The sequence below is a fragment of the Mus pahari genome, chromosome 11, assembly GCF_900095145.1.
Source record: "Mus pahari chromosome 11, PAHARI_EIJ_v1.1, whole genome shotgun sequence".
Taxonomy (NCBI): domain Eukaryota; kingdom Metazoa; phylum Chordata; class Mammalia; order Rodentia; family Muridae; genus Mus; species Mus pahari.
Genome location: NC_034600.1, coordinates 46393838 through 46406960, shown reverse-complemented (window position 1 = coordinate 46406960; position 13123 = coordinate 46393838). Strand labels below are relative to the sequence as shown.

The 13123-nt window shown below is 45.3% G+C and overlaps 1 protein-coding gene across 1 annotated transcript; it reads left to right on the top strand.

Annotated features, from left to right (window-relative positions):
• The first annotated feature begins 1172 nt into the window (after positions 1–1172).
• On the top strand, positions 1173–11598 carry Isl1 (ISL LIM homeobox 1). The gene is made up of 6 exons (XM_029544024.1): positions 1173–1467; positions 2367–2556; positions 5385–5644; positions 7494–7780; positions 9048–9215; positions 11158–11598. The coding sequence occupies exons 1-6, from the start codon at positions 1440–1442 to the stop codon at positions 11317–11319; spliced, it is 1095 nt and encodes a 364-aa protein (XP_029399884.1). The 5' UTR covers positions 1173–1439; the 3' UTR covers positions 11320–11598.
• Positions 11599–13123: the final 1525 nt, after the last annotated feature.

The window sequence follows — 13123 nt, the reverse complement described above, 5'->3', positions numbered from 1 at the left end:
GAGATGCAGCCAACATCTCCTCCAGATGGCTTCCCCAGAGGAAACAAATTAGAAAGCTAACCTCAGGGGAGGGGAGTAGGCTCCCCACTCTTCTTTTGCAACAGACTCTCCCTGCTCACGCCTTCATATTAAAAGATTTAAAAAGTCTCTACAGAGTATTGTAAAGTTGCACTTATAATCACCAAGCCGTCTAAGGGCCGAGTGCACCTTTGCTTTTAAAAAGAGTGGACAACAGATCCATAGAGAGACATGAACACCCCACCCCACCCCACCCCGTAAACTTTAGGGTACTGCACTCTGACTCTAGATTAGAACACTTTCATGCTAGACTTAAAATTGTACAGGAGATCTCACGGGTCGGGAGGAAAGGAACCAACCTCGGAGTTAATTTGTTTTACCTTTTCGTTTGACCTTTGCGTTTCCAACCCGATTGTCCGCTAGGGAGACAAGCTCCCCTTTCCTCCCACCCCAAATCTTTGGAGAGCTCAGATTGGGGAGTGACAGGGCCAATACGGTAGCAAGAAAAAAAAAAAAAACCACAAAAAACACAAAAACGAAGTAAAAAAAAAATTTCCTTTGGGATCTAACCGTCCCACTCCGGGTTTGTCCCCTAACGCGCAGCGTGCTGCTAGTTCCAGGAGATGCACCCTTCCCGCAGGCAGCGAAGTTGGCCGAGCCCTGGGCTGTGCGCGCCAGCACGGGAGCCAGTGAAGGAAAGCGGCCGTTCCAAGTGCCCCCCTTTTCCTGGAGCCCGATAGGGACCCGCTTCACAGGAAGGATCTACCCACCAGCTACTCGCCACGGGCGGTAGAAAAGGGAGCCCCGAGCTCAGCGCAGCCCGAGGTCCGCGGGGAGCCGGGGAGCCCGCAGCGCTGGAACCCCAGGACACGACACGGCGCGTCCGGGAAGACGCGGGGAGGGGGCGGTGGACAAGGAGGCGGCGGCCGGGGACCCGGGCCACCCGGCGCCCAGGGAGCGACGTGGCCTCGGGAGGCTTAATCCTCTCCTGCGGGCTCGCCGAGCGGGCAGTGGCGCGCGGAGGCGCCGGGGCTGAAATATGATAATCAGAACAGCTGCGCCGCGCGCCCCGCAGCCAATGGGCGCGGCGCTCTCCTGACGTCCCCGCGCGCTGCGTCAGACCAATGGCGATGGAGCTGAGTTGGAGCTGAGAAGTTTGAGTAAGAGATAAGGAAGAGAGGTGCCCCGAGCCGTGCGAGTCCGCCGCTGCTGCTGCGCCTCCGCTCCGCCAACTCCGCCGGCTTAAATCGGACTGCCAGATCTGCGAGAGCGCGGCGCAGCCGGACAGCGGTTTCCCCCAATCTTGGCAACCCCGGGGGCCACTATTTGCCACCTAGCCACAGCACCAGCATCCTCTCTGTGGGCTGTTCACCAGTAGTCCAACCACCATTTCACTGTGGACATTACTCCCTCTTACAGATATGGGAGACATGGGCGATCCACCAAAAAGTAAGAAGCGGTTTAACCTTGTGGGGCTCGGTGTGCTGTTGTGGTGTGGGGGGGTCTCTCTCAGGCACCTATGCCAGGACTCTGTGGATTTGTAGTCACTGCCTGGAGAGACAGAAGAAAAGGTGGTTCTTTTGTTGTTGTTGTTGTTGCTGGTGGTGTGTGTGTGTGTGTGTGTGTGTGTGTGTGTGTGTGTGTGTGTGTTTTCTTTGCATGTTTGGTGTGAATTCCAATCTTTGGGAAACTGATCATACCTTGTGTTTGAACGCTGTGTGCCCTCCCAAACTCTAGCCGCCTGCCCGGTGCTTAGCGGTGATTTCCTCCTCCGGAATCCGGAGCTCTTGGAGAAGTTATTATGTAGCAAAGGTCTGCCTGCACAAACCACACCGGCAGATATGAATTAGCATTAGACTTGCAAAAGAGAGCGAGTGACAACTGTATTGATGTCTACTCTTCTAACAATATCCATTCCCGTGTGCTATTGAAGAACGTGCTTCACGGAAAATATAGACATCCCAGCGTTGCTTTAACGCTTCTAGTCAAAACCTTTTCTTTGACATGACTTATCCATAATCTTGCCTAATGATTATAGCAAAGAGGGAGGAGGGAGAAAACACAAAATGAGCGGGTTTGATTGCGTGCTAAGCTTACAATGTAGACTATTCAAATCTGCGTTTTACATATATTCCACCTCCCTTTTTTAAAAAAAGCGAGTCAAGGTTTTGATGGCACACTCCAATTACCATCCCAAAGTGCAATACTCTTTAAGGGAAGAAGAAGGAAAAAAAAAGGAAAGAAAAAAATTCTTCCAGAATACACCCTATAAGAGAACGACACTAAAAGTGTGTTTATCTCTGTAGGAAGTAAACGGTTAGTCAATCATGCATTTATTTTCATTTCAGAAAAACGTCTGATTTCCCTGTGTGTTGGTTGCGGCAATCAAATTCACGACCAGTATATTCTGAGGGTTTCTCCGGATTTGGAGTGGCATGCGGCATGTTTGAAATGTGCGGAGTGTAATCAGTATTTGGACGAAAGCTGTACGTGCTTTGTTAGGGATGGGAAAACCTACTGTAAAAGAGATTATATCAGGTATGCCATTTTTACAGGGTTATTTTCTGAGATTTCTTGTCTCTCCTTGTTTATTATTTGATGTGCCTTTGTTTTGTTTTGTTGTTTTTAGGGGGAGGGAGAACGTTTACTTTAGCGTGCCCAGGGTACAAAAAATGTTTTAGAAATTAAACTGTTGTTCATTTCATATCTCTGGGGGGTGGGGTGGGGTATCGCTGTGTTTCATAAATTTTTGTTGATAAGGTTTGTTAATGACTCTTTGAAATTTTCATGCAAAAGATTATTTCCCTCTTTAAACTTCCCTTCTAAGGACAACAACAAAATTAAGGCAAATAAGTTTAGGGTTTCAAACTTTAAAAATTCTGTTTTCACTGTATAGCTTATCGTCTTATTTATTTTTCTCCTGTTTTATCAATGACTTACATTATTTTGGAGGTTCCAAATAAACAGACAAAAGTTTCACCAAAGGATTTTTGAAGAACAAGTACAATCATTGCTCCCCTTTACTTTTGGGGTGAGTCTTCCTTGGTAGAAAAATTTAAAACCAAAATAAAATATTCCTTAATTCCCCCCCCCCAAAAAAAAACCACCGGAAATTTAATCTTTTTAAATATTAACCCTTTGGTGATATCTAACTGCCTTTTCTTTCTTATCTTATCTGGACTGATGAATTAGACAGAGCAGATCAAATTGCCCATCATCTGTCTGCGAACAATTGGTATATTTAGGTAATTGAACAGCTTCCTTTCTCACATTAAAATCTAGTAACTGATAAAATGAGGGAATCAGCTGATGGACAGGACCAAAACCACAGAGGAACTGAGCTTGCTTTTGTTGCACTTTTTTTTTTTCTAATTTCAAGTTTCTCTGACCTACCCGTATATATCAGAAACTTCACTTTCTACCTTAGAAAGCCTGGTAGAATTTCTAAAGGAAAATGTGTTTGTTCTAATACAAAGCAAGATACTGTTCCCCTTCACTGTTAGGTTGGTGATGGTAGAAATGTGGCTGATTTTAAATTTCAGAGGTGACCACTAGCAAGGGATCTGCTTTCCCTAAGCTATAAAGGACTTTGGAGCTTCAGAACTTTCATTAAAGTTTAGTTAAGATTTAAAATATGGCCCCACCAGTTTTTCTCCTGCAAGAATAATGACCCCCCCTCCAGGTTTTGTTTTGTTTTGCTTTTTTAAAAAAATCATAGAGTGGAGCATACTCGTGATAGATAAAAATTAAACAATGTGCTAGGGAGGATTTGCTTGTTTGTTTGTTTGCTTTGGTTTTAATGACTTGAGGAGAATGGGAGGAAGTGGGATACAGGAAAGGGGAGGGACTTCATAAATAGTTTGGGAACCGGCAAAGTAAGTCTTCCTTCTATAAAACGGATGATCTTGCATTGTAGAGGCAGAAGGTAGAAAAAAAAATTTCAAATCTGTCTTCTAACCTCTGAGAATTAAGCTCCTTTCATTGTTTACTTGGCTAGTGTGTGCTCTTGGGATAGTGGAGAGGGAGAACCCACTTTGGTACTCCAAAAGCATCTTTCTGCCTCTGAAGATACTGTTTTCCTTGGTTGTATACAGGCTTGCTTCATTCAGGATATGTGGACTTGCAGATGAAGGAACTCAATTACTTTTAGTTTTCTCCTCTCTCTCTCCTGTGAGTATGTGGTGTGTGTGTGTGTGTGTGTGTGTGTGTGTGTGTTTATGCAAACACCCATGCACAACCCCTTTGGAGGATCTATAGTTGTAAAAGCAGGGCAGAGTGACCATTTTTATTTTAAGATCTCCCATTGGGGAAGCAACATGCCACCTCCTTTGTGTGGATCTTGTCCTATCTTTTTCACCCTCTATGTAGAAATTACTGATAGCTATTGAGGGAACCAGGCAATGCTGCAGTGGATGGACTATAAGGACTATAAGGACTGAGTGGTGGTAAGGCAAGGCTAACAGGGAGGAAGCTTTTAGCAGTGAGGGTTGGTTTTGTTTTTGTTTTTGTTTTTGTTGTTTTGTCCATTTGTCTTGCTAACCTTGTCACCCAGGCAAAATGAAGTAGAGGTACATGCTTTAGGAACCGGAAGAAAGACGGATTGGAGGAACAGAAGCTGGGCTTTAAAATAAGAGGCAGAATGGAGAAAGAACTTTCCATTAACAAGGGACTCGTGGAAAATCTTTAGTTGGATAAATACTGGAAGGCCATTGCTGGAGAGAATCCGGAAACTCTCTAGTGCTTCGTTTTGTTATTCCGTTCTGGGATTTTGTGTGTTCGCAGATGGAGTGGGGTGACTGACTCTCAGTCCCCTTCTCAACCTTTGTTGTTGTTGATGGTGGTGGTGGTGGTGGTGTGCTTTTTCAGAAATTCTTTTAGTAGCAGAAATTGAGGGATAAGAATGGAAGGCATAGGGCTACTGGCCACCAGTGTCCCCTGAATCACTCCCTGCATGTATTTGCAAGAATAATCCTGAGACTGGTACCAGAGGCTGCTTCGAGGTTTAGAATCCATCAATAAATTTTCCTTGGTTTGGGCTGGGTGCCCGAACTAAGAGGTACAAACTGAGACAGACACAGAGGTTCACCATAAAGGTTCCCCTTGTTAAAGGGGAGGTTAAGGAAGAAGGAGGGAGAGGAAGAGAAGGGGGAGCGGGAAGGGGGTGGGGTTATTCCTATACTCTGCCCAACTTTGCTATCGCTATTTTTTTTTTTTTTTCCAGGCAGGTCAGGTTTATGGCCCGGGTCGCTGGCGATCTTGGGCCAGAACCTGCCTGAAATCACCCTCTCTCTCTCTCTTTCTTTCTTTCTTTCTTTTTTTTTTTTTTTTTGTGCTTTCCTTTCCATGCCGGGGGCCGGTCCATTCAGGTTGTACGGGATCAAATGCGCCAAGTGCAACATAGGCTTCAGCAAGAACGACTTCGTGATGCGCGCCCGTTCTAAGGTGTACCACATCGAGTGTTTCCGCTGTGTAGCCTGCAGCCGACAGCTCATCCCGGGAGACGAATTCGCCCTGCGGGAGGATGGGCTTTTCTGCCGCGCAGACCACGATGTGGTGGAGAGAGCCAGCCTGGGAGCTGGAGACCCTCTCAGTCCCTTGCATCCAGCACGGCCTCTGCAAATGGCAGGTACTCCTCCACCCAGAGGCTGAGAAAAGTCAGGCGGGGCTAAATCATAACCTTTCTTTCCTGCAACCTAGGGGTCACACGGTGGTTCAGAAAGTGGCCTGCAGTAAACCACACATGCCCTTTGCCTTTCTAGCAAATTTCCATACACTCGTCGTCTGCCCTAACGGCACAACCACACATCTAAATGTCTGTCTATATACAAGTACACAGCATACCCCGCTTGTGCACACATGTATACACAAGCCCAAACTGTACTGTCAGCTTTACTTTGGCCTCTAACCCATAGCTTACTGAAAAATGGGCTTCAGCACTCTGCCAGGTTTTCTTCTAGCTGCCGCCTAATTAAAGGGGTGGAGCCCTAGGTCTCCAGGAGTTTCCCTCCTAGCCCTGCGAAGGAAGCTTAAGCAGCCCCAAGGCATTTAGCTTCCCAGGTCTCTCTCTCTCTCTCTCTCTCTCTCTCTCTCTCTCTCTCTCTCTCTCCTCCCTCCCTCCCTCCCTCCCTCCCTCCCCTTGAGATTTACTTTCCAATTCAAAAGCTTTTTACAATTTATTTTTATGCTTCTGTCAAAAAACAAAAATAGAAAACAAAAAACAAAACAAAACAAAACAGAAAAAAAACAAGTCCCTAAAAGATACAGTGTCAGTAACTGCAGGCAATGCACAGGGCTGTAACTTAAAACTGTCAACAGCCTAATCTGCAGTAATTGCCTTTTTAAAAGGAGCCTACCTCTTTAAGCCATTCATTCTACGTGATTTGGTGAGAATTTCATCTCCAAGCCTGTAGCTGTAGCTCTAAATTGACCCCATAGGTGTTTGGCCTGACCCCAGGGGGTCGTGGAAGGTGTGGGATTTGTACCCTGCAGATCAGAGGACCAGTTGCCCATAAAGGAAAGTGGAAACATAAAGGTTGGCTAAAACCAAGACCCGAAGACAGCAGAACATTGTTTCCTACCTGCCTTCCAGTCAGAAGCAGGTCTCCATCCCTCCATCCTCCTACTAAATACCAGAGGCGAGGAAATGACAGCTTTTCCCCAACCCCCAACTCACCTCTTCTAGCTGCTCTGCAATTCTTTCCTGGGAGATTTCTAACTAGCAGACAGGGGGTAAAGCCAAGGGTGGGAAACGGCAGAAGAGGCGGAAATATTGGGAGGGAAGGGAAGGACAGTCTCCAGTCCTCGTTCATCTCAAGCCCAGACAGTTCAACAGAGTTTCAGTTTTCCTTTGCTTGGGGTCAGCGGGTCTCAGGAACATCCCACATTGTTGATTTAGTACTAAGAAAGACGGGGGAACCATTCCGGTAGTTGGAATCCAGCATTTCTTTAGCTTCTAAATATGACTGTCCCCTGGAACTGAAGTTCAAGGCTTTCTGGCAGAATTATCTGACTTTCGGTCACAGACTTCCTGGCCCTGATGTGTCTCTAGCTGTCACTGGGGTTGTTCTGCGTTTTATTTTCAGGTACCCTCTATGACTTTTACCCAGAAGAGAAAGGCAAGCCTGGAGGTGGGGGTATAATCGGTGACCTTCTAGTGATGAGGGGAGGAGGAGGAGGCAAAGACTTACTGTTGAAAAAAATGTCTCTGGTGCGGGTGGAGAAACCAGCCCGAGACAGACTTCCTTTGGCTAATTCTGTAGTGAATGAGGAGTAGGAACAGGGGCTGCATCTCTTCGCTCCCCCATTACTCTCAGCTTTGTCTTTTATTGACTAAGAAGCAAGACACCTTCCTCCTCCTCACCCCTACCCTCTGCTGTTTCTGCGAGGTGTGCTGAGCTAGGGCTGGATAGGGAATGGAGTGGGCTGGTGGCGGCGGGAGTGGCCTTGTATGCTCACGGAGTCCCTTTGCCCCGTAGCCGAACCCATCTCTGCTAGGCAGCCAGCTCTGCGGCCGCACGTCCACAAGCAGCCAGAGAAGACCACCCGAGTGCGGACTGTGCTCAACGAGAAGCAGCTGCACACCTTGCGGACCTGTTACGCCGCCAACCCTCGGCCAGATGCGCTCATGAAGGAGCAACTAGTGGAGATGACCGGCCTCAGTCCCCGAGTCATCCGAGTGTGGTTTCAAAACAAGCGCTGCAAGGACAAGAAACGCAGCATCATGATGAAGCAGCTCCAGCAGCAGCAACCCAATGACAAAACTGTGAGTAGCCCTGAGGCCAAGCAAGAAAGGGATGCTAGGAGACCTTGGAAGACCAGGCTAGCGGGGCATCCCTGTGAACTGATGGATTGGTACTCTGTGGAGCACCAGCAGGAGCCCAAACAAGGAGGTCTTCCCACTTTACCCAAACCCAGGTGTATAGTGTGTACTGTCTACAAAACGGCTGAGATTAGAACGGCTGGTTAGAAACTGCAGACATCTGAGGGGTGCCCCCACCCCCACCCCGCGCATCCATCCTTGCTGGTTCCAAAAGGGATCGTGGTCTTCAACATCAGGGGCACCCTGGAACCTAAAGGACCTAGTTGCTCCCTCCCTCCCAGGTCAGGTGGTGGTGAGGTCGCGAACTCAGGTTTTGCAGGCATTGGCACCATTAGAGTTGCCCAAACTGTGAAGGACAACACCTTGAGTGCTGATCTAGAACATGATTCAATATGCTTTCCATCCATCTGGCATTCTGGTCCCACCCCAACTCTTGGGAAGACCTGCCAAGGTGTTTGCATTTGGGAGAGCCCTTCACTGTGCCCATGCAGATAATCCCCTTTTCCAAGCTTCCTTCCAGCCTTTGGTATCAACACATTCCCCTTCCTCCCACTCTCACTCCCCCACCTCTTGCTTAAGTTAAGGTAAAGGTTCCCCCCCCTCCTTAAAAAAAAAAAAAAAAAAAACTACTTCAGCCCTATTTTTAAACGCCATAAAAAAAATCCGTTGTCATTAAACTTGGCAGGCAGGCCAAGACTGGGTAAGGGTAACTTTCTAAGTTAGTGCATAATAGCACAGAAGTAGCCAGACCCAGAAACCTTGGGGGTGGGGTGGGGTAAGTATGATTCTGGAAGGAAGAGTGCTGGGGGGGGATGGAAATCTTCAGCTAACTCAAACTGCCTAGAAAACCAGTATCAGAAGGCTGAAGGGAGGCCCTGGCTGGACCCCAGTTTTCTACTTCTGGGAGACTATGGCCTCTTAAGGCAGATGGGAGGGGTTGGGGTAGGGGCTGTGAAGGTGAAGCCAAAGATGGTAGTTGCAGCAGAATTGTTTTAATAAGATCTCAGCCAGTCTAATAATCCACTGCACAGAAGTAGAAAAACAAAACTGAACTCGAACTAATATCCATAGGTGCAGCAGATTAACTGAGTCAATAAAGGGAAACTGTGTAGATAAGATAAATACTTGGGTATATTTACTTAGCACGTGCAGACCAGGAAGGGAGGGAGTTTGCTCATTAACATGTTGGGATGGGGGGGGTTATTCACAGAATATCCAGGGGATGACAGGAACTCCCATGGTGGCTGCTAGTCCGGAGAGACATGACGGTGGTTTACAGGCTAACCCAGTAGAGGTGCAAAGTTACCAGCCGCCCTGGAAAGTACTGAGTGACTTCGCCTTGCAAAGTGACATAGATCAGCCTGCATTTCAGCAACTGGTAAGTGCCGGCTCCCAAATGGGAGGAGACAGGATCCCCAACAGAAAGGGAGACTCAGTTTTAAATGTTAAGCTTGAAAGGTCCCCTGGGGTTGGGGGGGGAGGGTGTTCTGGGGTACCGTGGTTAGAGAGAAAGCAGGATGTGGTGGTGAAGAGGAGGGAGGCAGATGGAAGGACAGGAGATCTCTTGTGAATCTTTGTTTAAAACTGAGAGGCCACAATTTAACTATGTAGCGTGAATGTGTAGTGTGATCTTCCTACAAAGGAGGCATCTCTTGTGGGTTGAGCTTCTCAGTGCCTAAGTAGTTCTGTGTACAGAGGTACAAACGGTGGCAATGTCACACATTTTAGGCTGTTCTAAATTACAAGGACTTCAGAGACCACCTTGGCATTTGGATCAGCAATCAGTAAGTTTATTTCTTTACCTGTATCTAGTGAACGATTCAAGGAAAAGTGACTGTGATACACACCCAGTGTAATGCATTAGAATGTTGTGCCTAAGCAGCAGGGAGTTGTCTGAACACAGTTTTCTTCTATGCCAACAAGAATGGTTATTTAAATAGTTTGGTTGATATTGACTGTTGTTATGTTTCTTTCAAAGCACATATTGATCTAAAGCATAGGATTTTAAAAATATTTTTAAACAAATGAGTTTAGATAGGACACAATTACATACAATGTGGCATGTATACCAAAAGGAACATGAGCATTGTCAGAGACAATGCATATTTAACTTGTGAAAACCTGTCTTAGCACTAAAGCATTCTAACACATTCATCCATAGCAGAGAATTCATTCATTTTTGCCTATAAAAGGTTAAGATAAACAAAAATTGAAAGATAGATCCCTTTTGATGTGGTGTATATGCTTAAGGTTTTTTTCCTTCTTCCTTAAAGTATGATCAGCCCCACAGATACTGTTTTATGAAACATGAAGCTGTGTCCTAAAAAACACTCCTTTCTTTAGAAGCACAGATAATGCATCAATTGAGGATAGGTTCCCCCCCATCCTGTCCCCCCCATCCTGTCCCCCCATCCTGTCCCCATGCCCTGAGGGCATTTGCTTTCTCGTGTCAACAGTTATAAGGGTGATTGGCCAGAGGCAAGGGCTTGGTACCAGGCTCTCTCTCTCTCTCTCTCTCTCTCTCTCTCTCTCTCTCTCTCTCTGTGTGTGTGTGAATGGTTCAATCTAGTGAGCAGGCACATTTGAAAAGACCCCTGACCTCCCTCAAGGAGAAGGTTTAACAGAGTAGAAAAGGGATTCTGGAACCAAAGATTAAGTTTTACCTTAAATAAAATAAATTGTCCATAGGAAGCATTCTGTAGGTAAAATTTGAATAATAGAAAAGGAGGTAAGGGGAGGCTTGGTACCTCCGGAAACTTGATTGTCAGGTGAGAACAGTAAAGTGGAATCCAAGGAAGGGGTAGGAGGGTATGGTTATGGGGGGAGGGGGGACAGTTTACATCACACCGAATTTATAATGAGATGATGAATGTGTAGGTCTCCCTGTGGAAAGGGGAGGAGGGGTCAGGCAATGGGAGCACACTGAGAATCCACTAAAGAGTTAACCATCGTTCCTCAGGAGCCTGCCTTGAATTTCTGGCCCAGAGAACTTTCCTACTCCCCAAGCTACCTGTAGGCAGCAGGATAATTTTATTTCAAGCCTTAGAGGGAGAGCTGTGATGCCACTTTACAGTGGGAAACACACTTGCTCTTAAATAATTTAATAGGACACAATGTTGGTAATTCAGCTTGGGTTAAAAGAGGGCTCTTTAGGAAGTTGGAGAAATGGAGAGAATTTCTTTGCAAGTGCTTCTCTCCGAGGCTTCTTTTAAAGCCTGTTAAAATTCTATGGCAGGCATGGGTATCTTGGTTGGTATACCAGTTCTACTTACAGGAACTTATAGGCATAGACACAATGTAATACTTTTGTATCGCTCCAGACACGACTGAAGCCCCTTTTGCTTACTTTTCAACCTTCCATACAGGTCAATTTTTCAGAAGGAGGACCCGGCTCTAATTCCACTGGCAGTGAAGTAGCATCGATGTCCTCTCAGCTCCCAGACACACCCAACAGCATGGTAGCCAGTCCTATCGAGGCATGAGGAACATTCATTCAGATGTTTCGTTTTCTTTTGTTTTGTTTTTTTTTCCCCTGTTGGAGAAAGTGGGAAATGACGTTGAACTCCGAAATAAAAAAGTATTTAATGACCCAGTCAATGGAAACTGAATCAAGAAACAAACGCTCCAGGAAGCGCACGAAGTCTGTTCTAATGACAAGGTGATATGGTAGCTACACTGTGAAGACAATCATGGGATTTTACTAGAATAAAAAACAAACAAACAAACAAAACCCTAAACCCAACATATGATATTCAATGACCTTAGGAGTACTAAAAGAAAAAGAAAAAAAAAGAGAGAGAGAGACGTTTTTAAAACGTAGAGGATTTATATTCAAGGATCTCAAAAAAATGCGCGTTTTCATTTCACTGCACATCTAGAGGAAGAGCAGAAATAGAGAATTTTCTAGTCCATCCTATTCTGAATGGTGCTGTTTCTGTATTGGTCATTGCCTTGCCAAACAGGAGCTCCGGCATAGAGTGGAAGAAACCAGCCTGCTCCAGCATAGAGAGGAAACTGGCCTCAGTGACTTGAAAGTGTCCTTTCAGGAAGGCGGAGCTGTGTTGGTTTGCAATGTTTTTAGTTGACTTTGACAAGGGGTTACGTGAAATTCTGGGTCTCTTGAGCATGCCCTGTAGCTGGTTTCTCTTTTATCTTTGCCTCTCCTCCCATCCTTTTCTTTCCTTTTCTTTATTTCTCTTTAGAATTTTTTTTTTTTTTGAGATCCATCCTCTATCAAGAAGTCTGAAGCGACTTTAAAGGTTTTTAAATTTCTATTTAAAAACCAACTTATAAAGCATTGCAACAAGGTTACCTCTATTTTGCCACAAGCGTCTCGGGATTGTGTTTGACTCCTGTCTGTCCAAGAACTTTCCCCCCAAAGATGTGTATAGTTATTGGTTAAAATGACTGTTTTCGCTCTTTCTGGAAATAAAGAGGAAAAAGGAAACTTTTTTTTTGTTTGCTCTTGCATTGCAAAAATTATAAAGTAATTTATTATTTATTGTCAGGAGACTTGCCACTTTTCATGTCATTTGACTTTTTTTTTTGTTTGCTGAAGTAAAAAAAGATAAAGGTTGTACCGTGGTCTTTGAATTATATGTCTAATTTTATGTGTTTTGTCCTTTTTTTTCTTTAAATATTATGTGAAATCAAAGCGCCATATGTAGAATTATATCTTCAGGACTATTTCACTAATAAACGTTTGGCATAGATAATTAAATAAACGCAATGATTCAGGGTCCCTCTTTTATATGTTTAATAGCAAGCCTTTGGCATGTTTGAAATGAAGGATTTGCTTGCGAATTGGGCTAAAATGACATACAGTAGACTAGGTGGGATATTGTGTTGCAAGTAGTTCAGGTCGGGTTTGCAAGTTTCGATTTCAATAGAAGTCTTTTAGCTCTGGGCTGTGATAATGTTACGGAGTTTTTTTTTTTTTTTGAAAAGGAGATGCTGTTTTCTCTTCTGCCTCTGACTTTTCCCTCCCCCCCTATCTTTTCTCTCTACCTTGACCCCGACATCTATCCCAAAAGGAAGAAGGTCTCTGAGAATGGGTTTTGATTGGAATCGCTAAATTTTCTTAACGCCAAGTGCTTTATACCAAAGTCACAGCTTAAGATCGTTAAAAATCACCCACATGTCAAACATAAACTCTTGATGAAGAAACTAGCCAGTGAAGGATGACCATGGTAGACTAGCGGTAGCTGATTGAGAAACGCCGCTTTATTTGCTCAGAAGGTAGGAAAGACTGGGAGAGGAAAGGCTTCTCTCAGCAGTTCTCAGAAC

Bases quoted from the DNA above. Each gene is read 5' to 3' on its own strand.
- Isl1 (XM_029544024.1), top strand. From the start codon at position 1,440: ATGGGAGACATGGGCGATCCACCAAAAA. The intron at 7,781-9,047 runs GTGAGTAGCCCT...GGTTATTCACAG, and splicing joins AGCAACCCAATGACAAAACT to AATATCCAGGGGATGACAGG. The intron at 9,216-11,157 runs GTAAGTGCCGGC...GTATCGCTCCAG, and splicing joins AGCCTGCATTTCAGCAACTG to ACACGACTGAAGCCCCTTTT.